At 38.0% G+C, this 19,626-nt stretch overlaps 1 protein-coding gene across 3 annotated transcripts in view; it reads left to right on the plus strand.

Moving 5' to 3' along the window:
* The first annotated feature begins 765 nt into the window (after positions 1-765).
* ERCC6 (ERCC excision repair 6, chromatin remodeling factor) overlaps positions 766-19,626 on the plus strand; it is a 46,446-nt gene continuing 27,585 nt past the window's right edge. The window contains exons 1-6 of one of the 3 annotated variants that reach the window (XM_050339205.1): positions 766-894; positions 2,136-2,569; positions 4,950-5,070; positions 6,706-6,814; positions 8,678-9,401; positions 16,760-16,885. In XM_050339205.1, coding sequence (XP_050195162.1) covers positions 2,139-2,569; positions 4,950-5,070; positions 6,706-6,814; positions 8,678-9,401; positions 16,760-16,885 — 1,511 coding nt within the window. In that variant the 5' untranslated portion in view covers positions 766-894; positions 2,136-2,138. Of the gene's footprint in view, positions 895-1,396; positions 1,448-2,069; positions 2,570-4,949; positions 5,071-6,705; positions 6,815-8,677; positions 9,402-16,759; positions 16,886-19,626 lie in introns of those variants that run through there. The other 2 variants (XM_050339210.1, XM_050339197.1) reach the window with 2 other exon arrangements.

Genomic DNA, 19,626 nt, shown 5'->3' on the forward strand with positions numbered 1-19,626 from the left:
CTGGGATTTCTTTGGATCAAAGGCCCACTGCAAAAGTGTTATTAGTGGACAAGCTTTCTTACTCTCTGGGTCTGCAGCATTTTGTTGAAATTACACGTGGGAAGAAGGCATCATGCCTCTATCACTTATAAACGCCTTGTCTGATCGCCTGAGCAATTTACAACCAGTAATACGTTTTATTGAATACGCATCTTATTTCTAGACAGTCACTGCCAGAAAGGCGGCGCGAAGAACCGCGAGGCGCGGGGCAACCGCGGGGCGACCGAAGAAAAACCCAACCCAGCGGTCAAACTCGGTCGGAAATTGCTTTCTGAAGTCAAAAAGGGTGAAGAAGCCGAGTCCAAGCGCCCCGGCGTTTAACTCGCAAAAAAAACCAAAACAAAAAACAAAAAACAAAACAAACAAAACCAAAAACAAAAAAACAAACAAACAAAAAAACAAACCAAAACCGTTTTCGGCGTGTATTGTGTGCCGCTACGTATTTATGTCCTCTGACCGCCAGCCAGTAAATCCAGTTCCGCCGCCCGGAGGAGGAGCCGGACGCGGGAGGTTCGTGACGCCGAGGCGGGCAGATAGGATGGGGGAAAGAACACGGGGCAAGAGCAGGGGCCGCTGTCGCAGGTCCCGGGGCCCGCTGCGGACCTACGAGCGCAGCAGCGGCAGCAAAAGCTGCCGCTGCTGCGCTCGTAGGTCCGCAGCGGGCCCCGGGACCTGCCCGCCCTGCCCGCCGCGACACCGCCCCGTCCCGCCCCTGCCGCTGAGGAAGTGACGCTCGCCCGGCCGTGGAGCCGTCCCTGGTGCGGAGCCGCTGCGGGCCCGGCCGGGCCCGGCCCCGCCGCTCGCAATCTGGGTCCCCCTTCCTGTCCCGATCCGGGGGCTCGCCCGCAGGGAGAGGTGGGTGAAGCAGCGCCGGAGCACCCGCGGTGTGGGCGGTGACGCGGTCCGGGGTGTTGGGGGGGGTCTCTCGGAGAGAGCTGGGCCGGTGCGTGCGGTCTTACCTTCGGAGCGGAGGGGAGAGAACCGTGGTGTGGGGCACTGAGGGCTGCGGGGTGCCCCTGCCGGGAGAGGATGCTGGCGGAGGCCAGCAAGGTTATCGGTGCCTTCCTGCGAGTTAATAGGGGTTGTTTGTCCATGAATCATAGAATCATAGAATTAACTGGGTTGGAAGAGACCTCCGGGATCATCAAGTCCAACCCTTGATCCAACCCGCACTGTGATTACTAGATCTCATGGCACGCAGTGCCACATCCAGCCTCATCTTAAAAACCTCCAGGGACGGTGAATCCACCACCTCTCTGGGCAGGCCATTCACTCTCTCTGTAAAGAACTTCTTTCTAATATCCGACCTAAAACTCCCCTGACAGAGCTTAAGCCCGTGTCCTCTTGTCCTACTGCTGATTGCCTGGGAGAAGAGACTGACCCCCACTTGGCTACAATCTCCTTTCAGGTAGCTGTAGAAATTGACAACAAATACATCCTTTCAGGTGACAGTTCTGTTCTGAAGGTGCCGAACCATATCAGCTTCAGGCTTGCATGAGTATGTCTGTCCAGCGTTAACTTCCTAAGAAAGGCACTTTATATTTCACTTTAAAGCTGAATAGTCAAACTAAAGCTTATGGACAGCTATTCTCCTCAGTGCTTTCACTGGCAAGTCTTAACCTGTTTCAGAAACTTGTATTTTGGGGTTTTGGTTATGCTAAGTTGTGCATGTTTTTGTTATGTCATAGTCTTCTGGAGCATGACTATTTACACACAAGACTGAGTTCACTGTCTGGCAAGCAGAGTAATTTTTAGAGGTTGTCCTATTTGTATATATACATACATATATGCAAATATTTGCATGTATACTTACATATTTGTATATATACATATATCAACATCTTCCAGGAGAGTTAGGCACAGTTGTCTCTAAGAGGTTTAGGCTGCTCTTTTCTTTTGATGGTGGAAGTTGGTGGGGAGATGCCTTTTTGGGGAGGACTTATGGAGGAGTAAAGTACCAGGTGTTTAGAAGCACCAGTTTCTCATCAGTGTGCTTATTGGTTTGTGTATTTTATTTGGGCACAGTCTTGATGAGGAGCTTTGTATGTGTGAATGTTCTTGTGACCATGTGTTTCTTCTTTGTTGCCTTTGAGCAGAGGATGCCAACAGACAACAGCCCCCTGCCAGACAGTATCCAAGAACAAGACCCTGCCACTACTTCAAGCAATAATTGCCTGCTTAAGGATGAGGATTTGGGAACTGAACAAGAAAATGGCATTTGTGACAATGACACGGGTAATAGTGTCAGAGTTCCCAACTCTGACAGCCAGCCTTCCACTTCTACAGCATTTCCTTTGGAGGTGCCCAGAAGAGGACATCCCCTTTTACAGATCAACAGGCAGCAGATTCAGTCTGTCTCCTGTAGTGCACATGCTGCTGAGCTCAAAGATTTAGGAGTCGATGTCTATGACCAGGATGTATTGGAGCAAGGAGTTCTTCAGCAAGTAGATAATGCAATTAATGAAGCTAATAAAGCAGCAAAAATAGCTAATGCATCGAAAGAATATGAGTCAGTACTGGAGGACTTAAGGTAAATGGTATTCTCTCTTATTGTTCCTTTCTGTTACTGACCATCTAATGAGACCCAGTATCTCATGTTTTTATAATCTGGAAGAGGAAAAGATGTTTTGAAAACTCTAGATCACTTATACTCTTTGAAGTCACTCACCTTTTAAAAAAGGAGAAAATATTTTTCACATCAGACAATGCTTCATTGGTCTTATTTGACTAATCTAGTCATGCATCAAAGCAGCAGAGTACAGTGCATCTCCTTTTTCTGTTTTGTCTCCTGCCTTACCAAGATTCATGTCTGTTTTCTGGGCAGGGGAGAACTGCATTATACTCTTACTCAGACTTCCTCACTTCTGGTTATGTACTTTCTGTAATTTGGATAACTCCATCTCATGAATGTCCTAGAACCAAAACAACCTTATCACAAGTACTTTTAAGCTTGTAAGAAGTACCTAACGTTGAAAGAATCAAATGCTTAAGTATCATGGTGTATTGATTGTAGAAGATTGTGAGGAATAAGAACCACTAGTCCTTTGAGTTTTGATCTCCCTTTATAGTTTCATTGTAGTTAGTACATGAACTATTGCAGGTAAATAGTTCTACCTGTGTATCTTTCACTGTCTGTATTAATGGTGGATTTTAGTGCTCAGGAGTGCTATAGGCCTCAATTACTGTGTGAAGTCACATAGCTCTCTCATGCCTAATTTTATGCACTTCATTAATTGTCCAGTTTGGGTGTGGAGTGTGAAATTTAATAACTGAAATCTAATTTCAGATGTTATAGAGCAGAAGAAAATAATGAGAAAGATGGTGTTAAGAGGAAGACTGGAGCAGCATACAGTTAGATTATGTGGTTACTTAAAGAGTTGTGCACAGCACTGTCAATTAGTTTATATTTTCCCATTTTTCTTTAAGAAGCATCCTTGATTTTTCTTATCCCACTATTTTCATCTTTCACTGGAAGTCGTAAAATGTGTAAGGGAATAAAAAAGGTTTATGCAGACTTGTAGAACCTTGTCTGCATAAGATGTAACGTGAGAGTCTGAAAGCTGAAATTTGAGAAAATTAACAAGTATGGCTGACTTTTTGAGCAGAGGGACTAACAAAACCAAAGACATATGAGTAGAGCATGGTAGAGTTGGTTAAAATCCTGTATCATAGTGAATCCATGACTAGAGGAAAAATAAGAGGTGGTTTTTGATTAGTTTGCACAGAGTTCGTGGTAGAAGCTGCATGATTCTATAATATACAGACAGATGAAGTTAAATCCTGTTTAAATCCCTGAGTCCAGAGTCCTGTTAATTAAAGCTTTTTGGAAGAGGACAGTTAGTGGTATGTGTCAAGAGACTCTATGGCCGGAAGTTAGGAGATGTGCAAGAGGACGCTGTACTTCAAAGCAGCAAAACTAGGGAGTGAAAAAGTGGATGAGGTGGTTCAAAAGTGTTGAAAGTGGCAGTGATAGCTGGAGAGCTGGTAAAATATGTCTCATAGGAAGGATAGCCGTTGGTTGAATCCACATTAGAGATGGAGATAAATGTGGCCCAACGATTTTCTCTCTGACAACTGAGGAGTTGTGCTTCACTTTGCATATGAGGGAAATAATGGCTGCTCTGCAGGTGTTGTGAAGAGTTTTCTTTGACTTTTTAATAATGATTTGAGATGCTAATTTGTGTATCCTTATGAAATATTCTGCTGTTTGAATCAATAAGCCTAGATTTGTTGCTTCTGATGGAGTGCCTTCTTCCTTGCAAATGAATTCAGCATCTGAAACATGATATTAGGTTATAGCATGTGGTTCAACTTGCATTTCATATTGTGTATGGAAACATGAAAAATGGTGGTGCATAAGGGAAGTTTAATGTTGATGTGCTGCTAATTCTTTGAGCTAGTCTGTCATCCTGAAATTGCATTTCTATGCTGTAATCTACTTTTGGTGTAAAAGAAACACTGTAGAGGTAAAAAATATAAGCTTCCTTTATATAATGGCATCAAACAATTAAAATCATTTTAGAAAATGAAAACGTGGTTTGCCATTTAGGTTTTTGTTTTGTATTTTGTTTATCTTGAATAATAAAAACAACTGCTCTCATTTGATTATCATCATCATCAGACTTGTAACTTTTGAGTGCCAAACATTTCAGTGGTTGTTCAGTTTCCTTTCCTTTCAAATTTTACTATAAGCAAAATTTAGTTTAGAATTATTTTATGGTGTACAAGTTTTTAAAGTGTTTAGTATTTCCAGTGTTGTTTAAATATAATATGCTTATTCAGAAACTTACCTGTAGACCTTTTCACACCTTACCTTAAATCTCTTGGAATTTCTAAATTGTCTGAATCACGATTGTGCTAATTTTCTTTCTAGAGTTTACTAGTACATTGCAATCTTATTGTTTTTTCAGATCATGTACAACATCTCTGAGACAAATAAATAAAATAATTGAGGAAATTTCACCTCAAGCTACCGACAACAAAAATATTAGCAGAAAACTAGATTCTGTAAAACGGCAAAAATATAACAAGGTAATTGGATTACATTAATTTCCTGCTGACAATACTTACTTTGTACTTTGTCTTAAAGTTTGGATTTTGTGATATAATTCTTAATTATATAGTTCAGAGTTAATCTACAGTTGCTGTTCCTTCCTTCTGAAAGGGTTTCATTTTGTACCAAAAATACAAATAACTAAATTAAAGATGTATCAGGTTTTTTATTCTAAAAGCTGATTTTTTTTTGTTATTCTAAATTTTGAAACAAGCTCTAAAACCAAAGTTCCAGGACCTGCTCAGAAGATGGATTTGCATTAATTTAAAAAAAGATCTCCCAGCAGTGTTTGGAGAATTAGCAGAGCATTGTTAGGGTGTGATTCAGTAGTTTACCAAAATATCAGCTCTCATGGTCTTCATTTCCTATGTGCTTTTCCTTAACCTTCTTTCATCTTCTGTATCTTGTATCAGTACACATCAATCTTTTCTGTGAGCCTCTTTAACTCATCCATTTGTCAGAAACTGCTCCAGCTTTTTTCTGCCAAAGTAGTAAGTGAAAGGAGCTGTAGAGCATTGTAGCAGGCATCGGGACAATGTAAGCAATGGACTTCTACAGCTGTGAGCAGCAAGGAGATTTGAGAAAAGGGAAACTTCTGCTAATCAGGAATGTAGCACCTTGATCAGCTCACTCTCTGCTGAAAATTCACCTTCAGCTTTCTCTAATGATAAACCTGATTGTGAAACTTACTGTCCTTTGCCCTCAGACAGGACAGTCTCAGGCTATTTGCCACCGACTCATTTGTTTGTTTGTTTGTTTGTTTGTTTTTTAACCTTTATAATTTCAGCAACTTGCATAACACTGTGCTCATAATTCAGCCAATTAAGACAGTGATGGGGGCTGTACTGAACAGTGGCACAGCACTAGGAACAAGTAGATAGAAGTAGTAGGAAGAAATGCATTAAACCAGACTTGTAATTGGACACTGTGTTTTGCTTGTTTTCATATTGCTTGAAGTGATTTACACAAATGCTAGTTTCAGGGGAAATTCAGACCTCATTTCAAGTTCATTGTTAACCATCTTTGAAGTGTAAGAAAAAATTTCCGTCTGAAAACTATAATCCATGAAAGTGCTCCTAATAACCTGAAGAGTGTTTTTGGAGGCTGCTTGGAGGCAGGCACTGTATTTAGAGCTGGTCTTGAGCTACTTTTTGCATGGAGAAGTGCTTTTAGTAGTCTTCCTTTTGTAGTTTTTTTAAAAATTGCTAAGGAAGACTTCTGTTATTGAGACAAATGGGAAATTAACAACTGGTAGAAGACAGCTGTTTCCTTAGAGCAGACATACAGGACATGTTTTATGATGCAAAGTACTCTGGTAGCAAGGATAATAGTGCATACACAGGAGGTAATACATTGTATACCATACATGAATACACTTACCCTTTGTGATTTAAAAAGTGCTACATGAAGACATGATCAGGCTAGTGAACAGTTCTTCATCAAAAGGACACTTTTTTGCGCTTTTTTTTGTTTCAAGTGCAGTACTGTAAACATTTGAATGTGAGATTCCGGTTGAAAATACCACAAATGTAGTAATTTAAGTATTGCTTAAAAGGATAGCAAGTTTATGAACCAGATTAAAAATTACATTACATATCTAATTCTCATTGAAGGAACAACAGCTGAAGAAGATAAAAGCAAAACAAAAGCGTCTCCAAGGAATTCTCGGTTTAACAGAGTTTGTTGATGAAGCAAATGAGCTTGAATTTGAGGAAGATGAAGGTATGTATGGGAGAAGGCTGCCTTTTTTTTTGTTTGAAGCTAGTTTGTAAGACTTGTGCCAGTAATGAGATAAATTTCAGTGGCTGGCTTTCAAAGAGAGAGTTAAGAACACTTAATTCTCTGCACCTGCAGACATGCAGATTTTGACATATTCATGTGGGAAGTTTTAAAAAATGGATGTTAATCTGCCTTCAGCTGAGTAGGGATGACTGAGGCACATTAGAGTATTGGGCTTAATAAATTGGAAATCCTAACATTTTTTTCACAGCTAATTTGATAAAGATGACTAACATCATGATTGAATTACATTTTAGATGCTGGATGCTATCAATCAGCATTAACAAAATTGTTTTTTCTTACTGTTGGGAAGTATCACTAGAAATGGAAGGGGACACGCTTCTCTTTTGCAGGCTGCAGTGTGATTTTTTTAAATTAAAAATAAGATTTCTTCCAGAGCAGGGTATATGTTCTCTGTGGTTTTGTACGTGTTCTTTCTCACTGCTGTCTGCAAATGGAACATGGATTTTGTAACTCCAGTTTAGCCGTGTCTTGGCCATGGTCACTAATCTGCAATATTCTGCAGGGCAAGTTTGGATCCCACTGACATCAGCTGATCACCTTTGGGTTATGCTGTTGTTTGCAGAGGTGAAAACTTTGTGCTATTCGTCCCATGCAAATGTGGCTGGAGTGGATTCCAGATCTCACAGAGCTCATGCTTCTCTCCTGATTCAACAAAACTTAGAGTTGTCAAAACCTCAGTAAATTTTTCTCAGTGGAAAAGCATCTTTAATCCTTTTTCTTTGAGTGAGTTCATGCAGCAAAATTCAGGCACCCAATGTGTTGAAATGTAACTAGGAAGACAGCAGAGCCCAACAGAAGAAATGGAATAGAGCAGTTGTAGTAGAAGGGGGTGGAGGTGGAGGAGTGGAGGAGTTTCATGCATCACCATTGCTCATTAAACATACGATAGATACAGTACTTTAAATGCAACCATAAGCAGGAGCATGCTGGGCTGGCAATTCTGACGCAGTTATTTTGAAGTTTTGGACCCCAATAATAGATATCAGGCCAGGATTCCCCTTCAGCTTCCTGAATTCCAGAGCTTTTCTTCCTCTTTGGTTTCAGACAGCAATTATAGTTTATGTATAGTAACCGTATGTGCAGTGTAACTGAAGTGCTCTTTTATGACAAAATGCTGTGCAACCAATCTGACTTTTAAACTCATCATGCTAATATTAGTACTGTAGGATAGGAAGACAGATTTTGGTTTGTTTTATTTGGTTGGGTTTTGTGATTTTTCCGAAGCATGTGTTAAGACAGTTTGTTTTGTAAGATTTTTGTGTGTTCTGGTGTGGTAATCGAAATGTCAGATTTCAAGCTTATGAGTAGGACTGAAAAATCAGTAATAAAATGGAAATGGGCAGCGTTGCTGCCTATGGGGAACACAGTGGTTTCTTGCACTGAACAAGGTGACATGGGTGGAATTGACAGCATAGGTGGCACATTAGAGTTCATGTGCTACTGGAAACTGTAATTTTATGGCAGTTCTTGCTGCTGTGTATTGCTTCAGAAGTATTTGCATTTTGGTAGTATGTGTAATATTTTCTATGTGAAGTTTGAGAAGTAGGTTGAAGTAAAAGTCTTGACTTTTTTAGCCATCTGTTCTGTTGGGTTTTGCCATTTTTGAACTTCAAGTATTATGTGTGATGATAATTTGGAATTTAAGTTGTATATAAAAACTGAGCTGAACATATATGAAGCTTGAGGTAAAAAAAACAAAAACAACAAAACTACCCTTGTTCCTGTGTTTTAGTTATACAGCAGATGTTAAAGGCATGCTGTATGTTCTGATTTTTGTTGTAGAACCTGGTCCATCATGTCTTGGTAGTATGCTTATGCCTGCTCAGGAAACAGAGTGGGAAGAGCTTATTCGTACTGGTCAGATGACTCCATTTGGAACTAAAATACCTCAGAAGCCAGAGAGGAAGACACGACAATTACGACTGAATGAAACATCTGATTTTGAGAAGTATTTAGCTGACCAAGCTAAGCTGTCATTTGAAAGAAAGAAGTTATCCCGTCACAAAGGAGCGAAGAAGAAAGCACAAGCCAAAAGTGTTCCATGTGTAGCTCCCACAACTACTACAAAGGAAAAAAGTGGTAAAGCCCTGTCAAAAACAGATAAGCGCTTAAAAAAACACATGAGAGAACTTCAGAAGCGTGCCCTTCAGATTCACTCAAAGGCCAGGATTCCGAAGGAAAAGAAGTATCCTGAGGCCAAGAAGTTCAGGCATGACCAGGAAGATGATAGTGGGGAGTCTGAATATGTACCTGATGAGGAGCTCTTCGATCCAGAAGCAGCAGAAGAGGAGGAAGAGCAGGCATCTTCTCTTGCTGAGAATGATTCTGATTATGAACTTAAGAGTTTATCAAGAAAAAGAAAACGTTTGAAGAAGGTTTTAAAAGAAGCTGAACATGATGCTGACTTTGTTCCAAGCTCTGAGGAAGAAGAGCATACACCGGGGAAGCACAAAGTAAGAAGGTGGAGAGATGATGGAGATGTGGACTATTATAAACAGAGACTAAGGTGAGTCCTGGACATTTTTATAAGTAATATTAATAAATAAACTATGTTGAACATGTAAAGGGCAATGTCTGTAATACTTCAATGCACTTCTAGCAGGGTAAGGGAAATCAGGCAGTTGGAAGGATCATAGCCTTACAGAAGGAATCAGACATACCTATTAATTACTTATTAAATTCTTATTAATATAAGAACTTTGTTGTTAGATTTTGCTGATTGTTACAGGTCCTTCGGTAATAAGCTATTTGAGTATTGGTATGTTTGGAGAACTGTGAATATATCAAAAATTAAGTATATATTAAAAAAGGTGTTACTTGGCATCTTTGTAATTAAGTACTGCCTTTATCTGCAGATCATATACCCACCTTTCCAAAACAAAATAATTACATCTTCTGCTTGATAGGCAAATTGCTTTGCAGACTGAGAGGGCCCTGCCTCTTCAGAGGGGTGGCACTTTTCCACTGAAAGAGAAATCTTAAGTTCGGTATGAGGTAAAATGCTTAGTTTTCAGCTTTATATAATTAACTGCTAGTCAAGAAGAAATAATTTGAATAAATTAGTTGCATACTATTTCTGTAGAATCTGTTAGTTTATTGAAATCTGAGGCATTTATTATGGCTAACAAGTTTATTTGAAAATCAGTATTAAAAGAATCTTTTGAATTTAAACTTATAAAAACGTTTATACTGGAAATGACAATATATTATTTAATCAATAGCACAAGATATTTCTTGCATAACTTATATTAGAAGTCATAAGTAGTTAAGACTGACATTTATACTGCTGTTAGTCAAGTCTAAAAATTTAGAGCTGCTCTGTTTGACAGTGATTTTCCTCTCTGTTCCTGATGAGAGTGAGGGTAAAAACTTCCTCATCTAAAGACATGGTGACATTGGTGTTAATAGTGATGTTTTCTGTTGCTACAATGACCTAAGGCTGTAAACTGAGTAAGGTTTGTAAGGAGAATCTAGTGTGCCAGGTGGGAAAACACTTGTTCTAAGCTAAGAACAAGTTCTTTTCAAAAATGGCAGCTGAAACACCTTCGGCTAAGCTGTGACTCAAGAAATTTTTATAACCTATGTGTTGGTGATCTCTGGGTAGCTACAGGGTGTGGTTGAGATGTTTTCTCTACTGACAGCATAGTGGTTGAGCTCCTAACAATAATACTGAGCAATGTTTCCATTCTTCACGACTCAATGGAAAACATTTTGAAGGGGCAATGAAATGACATGTAATTTGTTAAGCTCTTAAAATGCTAACCAGACGTACCAGCAAAGTTACAAGACTCTTCTGCACACACTGGGAGTTAAAAGATCAAGATGACTAAAATGGTTGCTTTAATTGTTCTCTAACCACTCACGTGTTTCTTTTCTAGTATAAGGGTTGAGCTTCATATAATAGACTTCAGCTTGTTGATAGCATGTTTACTTTTAATTAATTACCTTTCATGAATACCCTTCAAGTAGTTACATAGTCCTCTAGAAAACCATGGAACTTGAAAACATGTTCTAGAGCAGAAGGAAGAATATATATTAGGTCTGTCAGTGAAGGGTGATTGATGTAGAGATAAAGCCTAGCATAAAAACTTGATTAATGCTTCAGAGGCTCCAATTTTACATTTCTATGGAAATACGAAATCTTATGTATTTAAATAAAGCTGCATCAGAGAAGGAGTCAAGAAGTAGAGACATAAACACCATCTCTTCTGGAGTGAGAGCCTGGGTTGCTGTGGAGGAAGGGGTATCTTCTGGTCACGGAGGTACTGAGGTTGTAGAAAACCTCACAAAGAAAGGGCCCAACTTCACTTTGACATCCCGGGTTATCAAGGCACATCAGCAGCTGATAAAAGGCAATAGGTTTGCAATCCCAGGATGTTACCTTTCAAAATTAAAACATAGTTTATTGGTCTTGAATGGAAATTTCAGCAAGAGGCTAATCTGAACAATGTCCAAAGGGTCAAAAAGAAATATGTTTTCTATTGGATGCATTAACAAAAATTAATTGTTCTTATCGGTAAAATATTTACTGTTTTACTGAATAAAACTGTATTCTTCACATTTGAATTAGACCAATATTAAATCATTTTTAATTCAGTGTTTTCATCAAGAGTAATTTATTTTGATTGAAAGTTTTAATATGACTCACAGTTTAAATTCATTCAAAAACGGTTTTTAATAACGTTAAGATTGTGACAATTTATCCTTAGCAAAGTCATATCATAGACTACATTTCTTTTGGTTACTGAAGTTACAATAAAAGCCTAAATGAATTTTAGAAATATCAATAACTGTAATTGCTACCAAAACACTACATCTCTTAAAAATTTCATAGCTACAGTTATTGTGGCTGTTAAGCTGCAGCTGTCCACATTGATGTTTTTATGCTGACACCCCCAGGTAATCTTCATTATGGGAAATGCCACGAGAAAATAAAATGTAGTGAATTAAGAAACATATTAAGAATGCTATAGAAATGCTGTCATTTGCTTACATTTATATCTTGTTTCATGTCAGTTTTACTTTTGAATGCAAACGAATGGGTGAGATTATGGTATATTTTGCCCGTGAGAGAGGCAGAGGAAAACCCTTTAGGATTACTTTATTCTTCTGAACATCTAGTCTTGTGCTTGGTGATGAATGCAGTCCTATACTCTTAGAGATTGAAAATGAGTTTCCTTAGCATTAAAACTTTTCAGAGATGGGACTTCAAGAGATTGGTCTGTGTCAAGGGGAAACTACACTGATGCTGTTGAAGCATGATAATTAGCTAACTGTGCGACTGCAGAGCATCTCTGGAACAAGAGACTGCTGCCAGAACAGGAGCTGTTATCTGCAGTAAACATCAGACAGGAGAGTACCCGACTCTTTCCTTCTAAAGCCTACTTGCAGTGGTTGGCCTAATCACTCAAAGCCAGATGTGATCAGTGGAACATGAAAAAAGTTAGTTATATAGAATTGAGCTCAGGTTCTCAGTAATTTCATTGTTTGTTTTTTTCTTGTGCGAGTCTTGCTTTTCTCTTAGTTACTCTTACTAGAGCCATGTTGCTGTGCAGACATGCAGGCGAAAAAAAAGTCTTCTGTTCTGAAAGGTCAATGTCTGAGGTCAATCTTGCTACAACTATAACTTGTTATAACAGTGAACAGGAGCAAGGAACGTCAGGGTTATGGACAGTAAGATAAATAAGTAGGATACTGTCAAGTACCTATAAAGTAAGTTTAAGATTCAATGAAATTCTCATTGCCAGCTGTCCTTCATACATTACCAGCTGAACCCAGAGGCTTAGGTAAGCATTCTCTGGGTTGCTGCTGAATATCTCAAAGACTTATCCCTTTCAGCAGGTATGTTATCAATGTGCCTTTTGTCATACTTGACAGTGACTCTCTTGGTCTAGAAGTGTTCAGAATTGGAGCTGTGGTATCTAAACCTGTAGCCTCCTGTCTGGTCAGGTGGAATGGTCAGGTGTCATGGTTTAACCTTTGCCAGCAACCAAGCCACACCCACTCAGCAGTGGGATCAAGGGGAGAATCCTGAGGCTAAAAGGTAGAAAACTTGTGGATTGAGATAAATAGGATTTAATAGGGAAAGCAGAAGCTGCACACACAAGCAAAGCATCATGAGGAATTAATTCAGTGCTTCCCATGGGCAGGCAGGTGTTCAGCCATCTCCAGGAGAGCAGAGCCCCATCACACATAGCAGTTTCTTAGGAAGACAAATGCCATCACTCCAAACTCCCCCCCATTTTATATACTGAGGATGATGCCATACGGTCAGGGATATCCCTTAGGTCAGATTTGGTTGCCTGTCCCGACTGGGTCTCCTCCCAGCCTCCCACACACCCCCAGCCTCCTCACCGGTGTGGCAGTACAAAAAGCAAAGGCCTTGGCTCTGTGCAAGTCCTGCTCAGCAATAGCAAAAACATCTCTATATTATCAACCCTGTGTTCAGCACAAATCCAAAACACAGCCACATACTAGACGGTGTGAAGAAAATTAATCCACCAGCATATCAGGTCATGGAAGAGCCAGTTTCTTTGAAGACTATAGAAAGAGTGGAAATGAGCCTGTTTTCAGCTTTTTACCTAGAATTCCAAAAGAAAAGTAACCTTGCATGCATATTAAATGCATAGGAAATAAACCTCTTTTTTGTGGTGTTGCTTTTTTTTTCCTCAACAAGAAAACGGCTGTATGGTTTTCTTGCATTATTCTCAAGCTTTGTAGTTGTGGAAATTGCAAATTATCAAGAAATTTCTTTTTTATTATTACAGTTTTCCTTTGCATGTCTTAAAGTGCGAAACAAAAGTATAAAAAAGTAATTTTTGCTGCTTACATGTAGTTACTATGTTAAAGTATTGGCATCAGTAATACAGTATCTGCATAAGGTAACAGCTTGGAGTCAAAACAAAAATTAGCAGTGTTATGGTCACTGTTCCCATAATTGTCAATATGTTGCTTCAAGACTGCTGCTTCAAGGAAGGAATTATATGTCATCTTAAGGGAGATAAGTGCCATATCTATATTTTCCTGTGCTGTCTATATAGTTTGTGGATTAGAGTTGTTTGACTTCTATTGCTGTCAAGTGCTCAAAGGCAAGGCTAGGAAAGCTGCTTCTTTCCATGCTCACCAAGTGATACCCAAGCAGCTGAGTAGATGGAAATTGTGGCTATCAGTATACAAAGCAGCTGATCCAAGGAATCAAACAAAAAAATTAAAATGTTTTTTAAAATAAGTTGAGTTTCATAGATCAGTTTTCATGTGCTAGCTTGCTTTGATGTATCTGAGTCACCAAATCTCTTGATGTTTCAGAGTTATAAATTAAAAAAGGTTTAAATATTACCTTTCCTGAAAGTTACTTTCTTAGAGCATCCCAACTGCTCTTTAGAATGACAAAGCCAAGACACAAATGAAGATATATTTTATCTCACTTGCTGAGTACACCTTTCATTCTAAGCTCAAGTGTGTAATTGTGTGCATCAGTCTTAATTTACTTATGGAGAATTGTGGTACTAACTGCATGTATTTCATCTGTTAGGATGTACCAATTAAATCCACTCATATAGACCATAAAAAGTTAGATCAAAAAAGTAATACTGAATGCTTCAATTTAGCAAATTAGAATAATCTGTAAGGGATTCTTAACTGTATAAAATATAAAACATATTATGTTTCACAAATGTAAACTATATTAAATACTCAGCTTGGTTCCTGACTGTATTTTTTGAAAAAAATCAAATTATGCTCATTACTGTTTTGGGCACAGAATTTCTTTCTAGGGTATTGCAGTAAGTAGGAAATGGGCTTAGTATCTGAATGCAGTCTTATATTAAGAAAAAATTTAATTGTATGATATATGGCTTTCATACTTCACTTTCAGGATAAAATTGTACTTATGGCATTGACCATAGACAGCATAAGATAGATTTCTCAAAGGTCATGCTTCTGTTTTCAAGAGACATTGATGATAGAGTAAAACCTGTATTTTCTGATTGTTTAGGCATACGAATGATATTTAACTGAGCTTATGGACCAAATGGTCAGTAAGCTACTGTGTAGTTAAGTTGAAGATGAGCTACTACTGTTTCTCCCCCCAGTGTTTGATGTCTGGGGTAAGGCACTAGACCAAATTGACCAGCTGTGATTGATCTCGTCCAGCAAATAGTTCTTGTCCTCCCATTGCTTCAGCCGTTTAGATATTGACACTTTTTAAAAGCAAATAATCAAGTTTTAGCGTAGAATATCTTAATGCTATGAGAGCCTTCAGTACTACAGCTGGAGTAATTATACTGCACTTCAGTGAAATAACAGATAATGTGTGTGAAAAGTAAACTTCAGTAAAATTAAGTACAGGGTTTATTCAAGTTCTAGATGTTTGTATTTTCTAGGTATCTAATAATTTTAGGAGACATCCCAACATCGATCACTCTTACAGAAAATATAGTAGTTATATTGAGTGCCTAAATTTCTGGACAGCTTCGAGCTGATCTCAGACCGCTTCCCCTTGGTTGTTTCTGGGTCACTTTTTCTAATGCACACTAGAGGGCAATCTGCTTCTTCCCAGGGGATGCTGACGCTCCAGTGCTGGATAGTGGTGATTCACCCTTGTACAAATGATTGCCCTGCTTGGATTTAGCATGGATTGTTTACCTAGATGTCTCTTGGTAGGCTTTGTAATCTGTAGTTGTTTGATTTTAGTGTGATAAGTAGCAGTTTCCTTCCTTGGTTTAAGTCCTGTCATAACCCACTCTGATAAAATGATCAAGTTCTAACCTGTCTCAGTTCCAGTAGTGACACAGTCTGAAACAATGACTATCAGCATTTGTCAATTTGAGTTGTTGATCTTTTTCTGGAACTCAGAAGAATAATTGACCCTCTGTACCTGAGACCATAACATTGTAGATCTGAAGAAAAATAGAAGAATTTTTATGCTGTGCCTCTAGAATGTGTCATATCTGCCTGTTAGACTCCAGAGCATGAAGGTTATTTTTCTAAGTCAAACATTTAACAAACTGCTAGTCTAAGATAGAGATTTCCATTCCTGTTTTAGGATAGGTAAATAAAAGGGGAAAGCATTGACACTTTATATATTATATGTAAGTTCTTTTTTGCTACTTCACTGAATATATGATTTCGTATAATGAAATAAGAACAGTCCAATAATAAACATTAGCAATTCATCAGTTTTAATCAGCAAACTGAAGACTATCTTTGTGCATCTTATTTTTTTCCCAGCATTTGCTGGTTTTTTCCTCTCCATCATTATTTTTGCATTTGAAGACTGCCTGACTTGAGATCAAAATATACTTCAATGAAACTGGCCCTTTAAGCCTGTTCAGCATTGTGTTGTCTTATTTTTTCAGTGCAATCTATCTTGACAATTTATTGCAACTTGTGTCTATTTGCAGATGGTGGTGTTTATTTTCAGTTAATAAAATAATACCAAGTTTGTGACTGGGTCCACAAAGGCAGACTTTTTTAGAACTCTTTTCACCCATTATGCTGCCTTTTTTTTTTTTTTGCTGCTACAGAGGCAACCTGAACTAACCTTAAGAATTTAAGGTAGCTGTATTTTTTTGATGGTATTAGCTATTGATTCTGTTGTATTAGTATTTCTGTCTATAGAACATTGTAACTAGCTATAAAACTCTGAAGGCCTGTAACTAAATGTAAGAAGTTCATGCATCTTTGAATATATCAGATATTTTGAGCATTTACTTGCAAATTCGGTCCTCCAGAAGATTACTATTTTAAATCATTACGTCAGCAAATGTGTTCCTGTTGGGTTTTTGCCTGATTGAAAATTTTGTGTCGTTTTCATAGACTACCTTTTCCATGTTATAATTGAATGTTGACTCTGTGTCATTCCAGGAAGTGGCAAAAAGAACGTTTGAAAGACAAAGAACATCAAACAGCTGAGGAACTTTCTGAAGAAAGTGATGTGGAATTTGAAGAGGGTTTCAAAGTACCAGGATTTCTCTTCAAAAAGCTATTTAAGTATGTATTGTGTACCTGATGTTAATATTATACTGGTGTATGCTGTTAATAATATTGGTACTAATTAATAGTCACGGTGAATTCCAGATGCCCTTTGCTGTAACTTTTACTTCAGTCAACGATGCCTCAATTTTAACTTCAGTTGTTTCAGTAGGATTCTGTCTTTAAAAAAAGGTTCCAGGATTGAACTTCAAAGAAATTAATTTATTGAGAGCACAAAATGCAGTTACATTAAAATACAAATGATAACTGGCTGATGTGAATATTGTGGATGGGTATTAGCTAAACTATGAATTGAGTAGCTCTCCTTGTCTATTTCTTTAAATGCTTTGTTTTAGTGATATGTATGTGCTCTTAATTCAGGTGTGGAGTTGTAGAATTACTTCAAAACATTCTGTTGGTATTCAGTGCTGGATTACAGATTTGGACATAACTCCTTTCTGTTTCAGTTTTTTGAGACATGATGCCCAGTGATGCTTTCAAGTTCATCTCAAAAAACTATTTACAAAAGGCAGCCCAAACAAGCTAGCAGCTGACCAGTTATCTTCATTCATAATCTCTCCCCATACATTTCATGCATGATGGACTTGAATTCGATTTTGTTGACAACATTTCACACAGAAGGAAAAACATCACTTTCAAAAGCAAACTTTCTAAAATCCTATTGTTGTGGTAGAAAGCCCTGGTTTATAATGGGTGTGTGTGGTATCCCTTCCAACAGAGCCACTTAGTCTTGACCTCAAAGAAATTATTACTGTTGTCCTGTAGTCCTTGGAAGGAAAGCACTAGCTCTGAAATGGAATTGAATTAATGGCTTGGTTGCTGGGACCATCCAGAGCCAATATGTGGTCTCCAGTTGTTTATGCAAAGGTACTGCAGAAGTATTCATCTTGAGGACGGATGTGTGGTCTAAGCAACCCGAAGGGAAATGAAATAAAGCAGACACTAAAAATTAATCATAGAAATGCAAGCCTCACTAATGAAGGGTATCCCTGCAAGCATGAGTCAGTTGGCAAAACCTCTTAAGTGGTTAGAAAGATCAATGGAGTTGAATGATTCGTCTGACTTGTAACTTAAATGCTGATATCTCCAGTGTAGGAAAGCCCATGGTCAATAGGCATTAAACTGTTGAGTTCTGAACAAGTTTAGTACAAAACATGGAAGTATATTGACCTGAGGACATACACAGCATATCAAGTGATCTTCTTGCATAGTTAAATTACACAGAAGTTAGCTCATGCTAGAAATAGGAGAGCCTCAAGTTTGTCCTTTGGCAAATCTGTTGAAGTGGATGATCTGTTTTCTTCCCTCTATGCTTGTCTCCTTTGATGAACATTCAGCAGGAATAGCACGGGTACTACTGTGGAGCAAAACCAAACAGTCTTGCAAACATTGCCTTATGTACTTATAGCCTGAGAGAATGCTGTCTGTATAAAAAAGAAGACAGGTTTCATCATTATTTGCCTTCACTATGTGATTTCCTTGACACATCTGAAATGCAATTGTGTCTCCACAACAATGCAGCTAAACTACTGTGGTGAATTTTGAGGGATGCATCACAACATGATTGCTCATATGAAAAACAGTCCAAATATAACTATTTTGCAAGACCAGCACTTCTATTTTACTTCCACAGAATTTTTGTCATTAAAAAAAAGGGGCAACAAAAGTATAAGATTTGAAGAGAATTGATTATCTCTCCATATAAGTACAAAAAATTGAAGGAGAGGTTTCCTTTAACTTTTGCATAATTGCAATTATTACATATTTATATAGAAGATGATTATGCATGATTATACAAAGAAAGGACCTGCATCTTTTACATTTTTAGATAACCTCGGAGCAGGATTTTTCACAAACCTAATTCTCTACTGTGAAACTTTCTCAGGAGAAGGAAGGTGAGAGAGAGAAATATGCTTATAAATGCAGCTACTTTAAAACTCTGTATGTAATCGTAAGAAATAATACAAACCTATATCAGGAAATTCTTGAATGGTTGTCTTCTGAAGAGACATGCAGGACATTAGTCTAGGGGAGCAGCTTCTGACTGGAATGAGGATTTCCTTCAATTCTTTAATATTTGTCAGGAAATGTTTTGTCTTTATAAAATGTAATGATAGCGTCTTAGCCCAATTATGTCTAATCCTGCAAGCCATTTCATAGTTGTTTTATAGATTGCTGCATTTTAAGGTGAATTAATTTCTAATAAGGGGTTTTTTTAAGGCTTCTTGGCATAATGCTTTTGAGACACCAGTGAATAGTGTGATGTCTGAACCATTAGATGTGTTCTTTGATCATCTTTTTTTTACCTGCTCACACCATTTGTTTGTCTCCATTTAGCTTTCTCTAAATCCATACAGAACTCGTCATAAATTGATTTTTAATACTACTTTGTAGACACTAGTGTCATTAGCTGTCAGTAGTCCTAAATATTATTTGTTCAAGGAAGGAAACAGGATTTTGAAATGCACACAAGAAATCCCCTAGAATGAACAATCCCTATGAAAAAAAAACATGTTTTGCTCTTTGCCTTACTCTGCACTCCAGAAGTGCATGCTATCAAGAAAATTATAACAGTAACCTTCTTCTAGTGAGTTAGGAGACACAAAAGTGCTGAAACCTGCTTGATTTTTTTTTTTTAATGTAATTTGAAGATAATGTTTTTCATTTCTTTCTGTTGTTTTAATTTAACCCACACATGTGGTGTGTTATTCCTACTGGTCTCACTGTTTCATATAATT

The sequence above is a fragment of the Myiozetetes cayanensis genome, unplaced genomic scaffold (assembly GCF_022539395.1).
Source record: "Myiozetetes cayanensis isolate MyiCay16 unplaced genomic scaffold, myiCay2020 scf10, whole genome shotgun sequence".
NCBI classification, from domain to species: domain Eukaryota; kingdom Metazoa; phylum Chordata; class Aves; order Passeriformes; family Tyrannidae; genus Myiozetetes; species Myiozetetes cayanensis.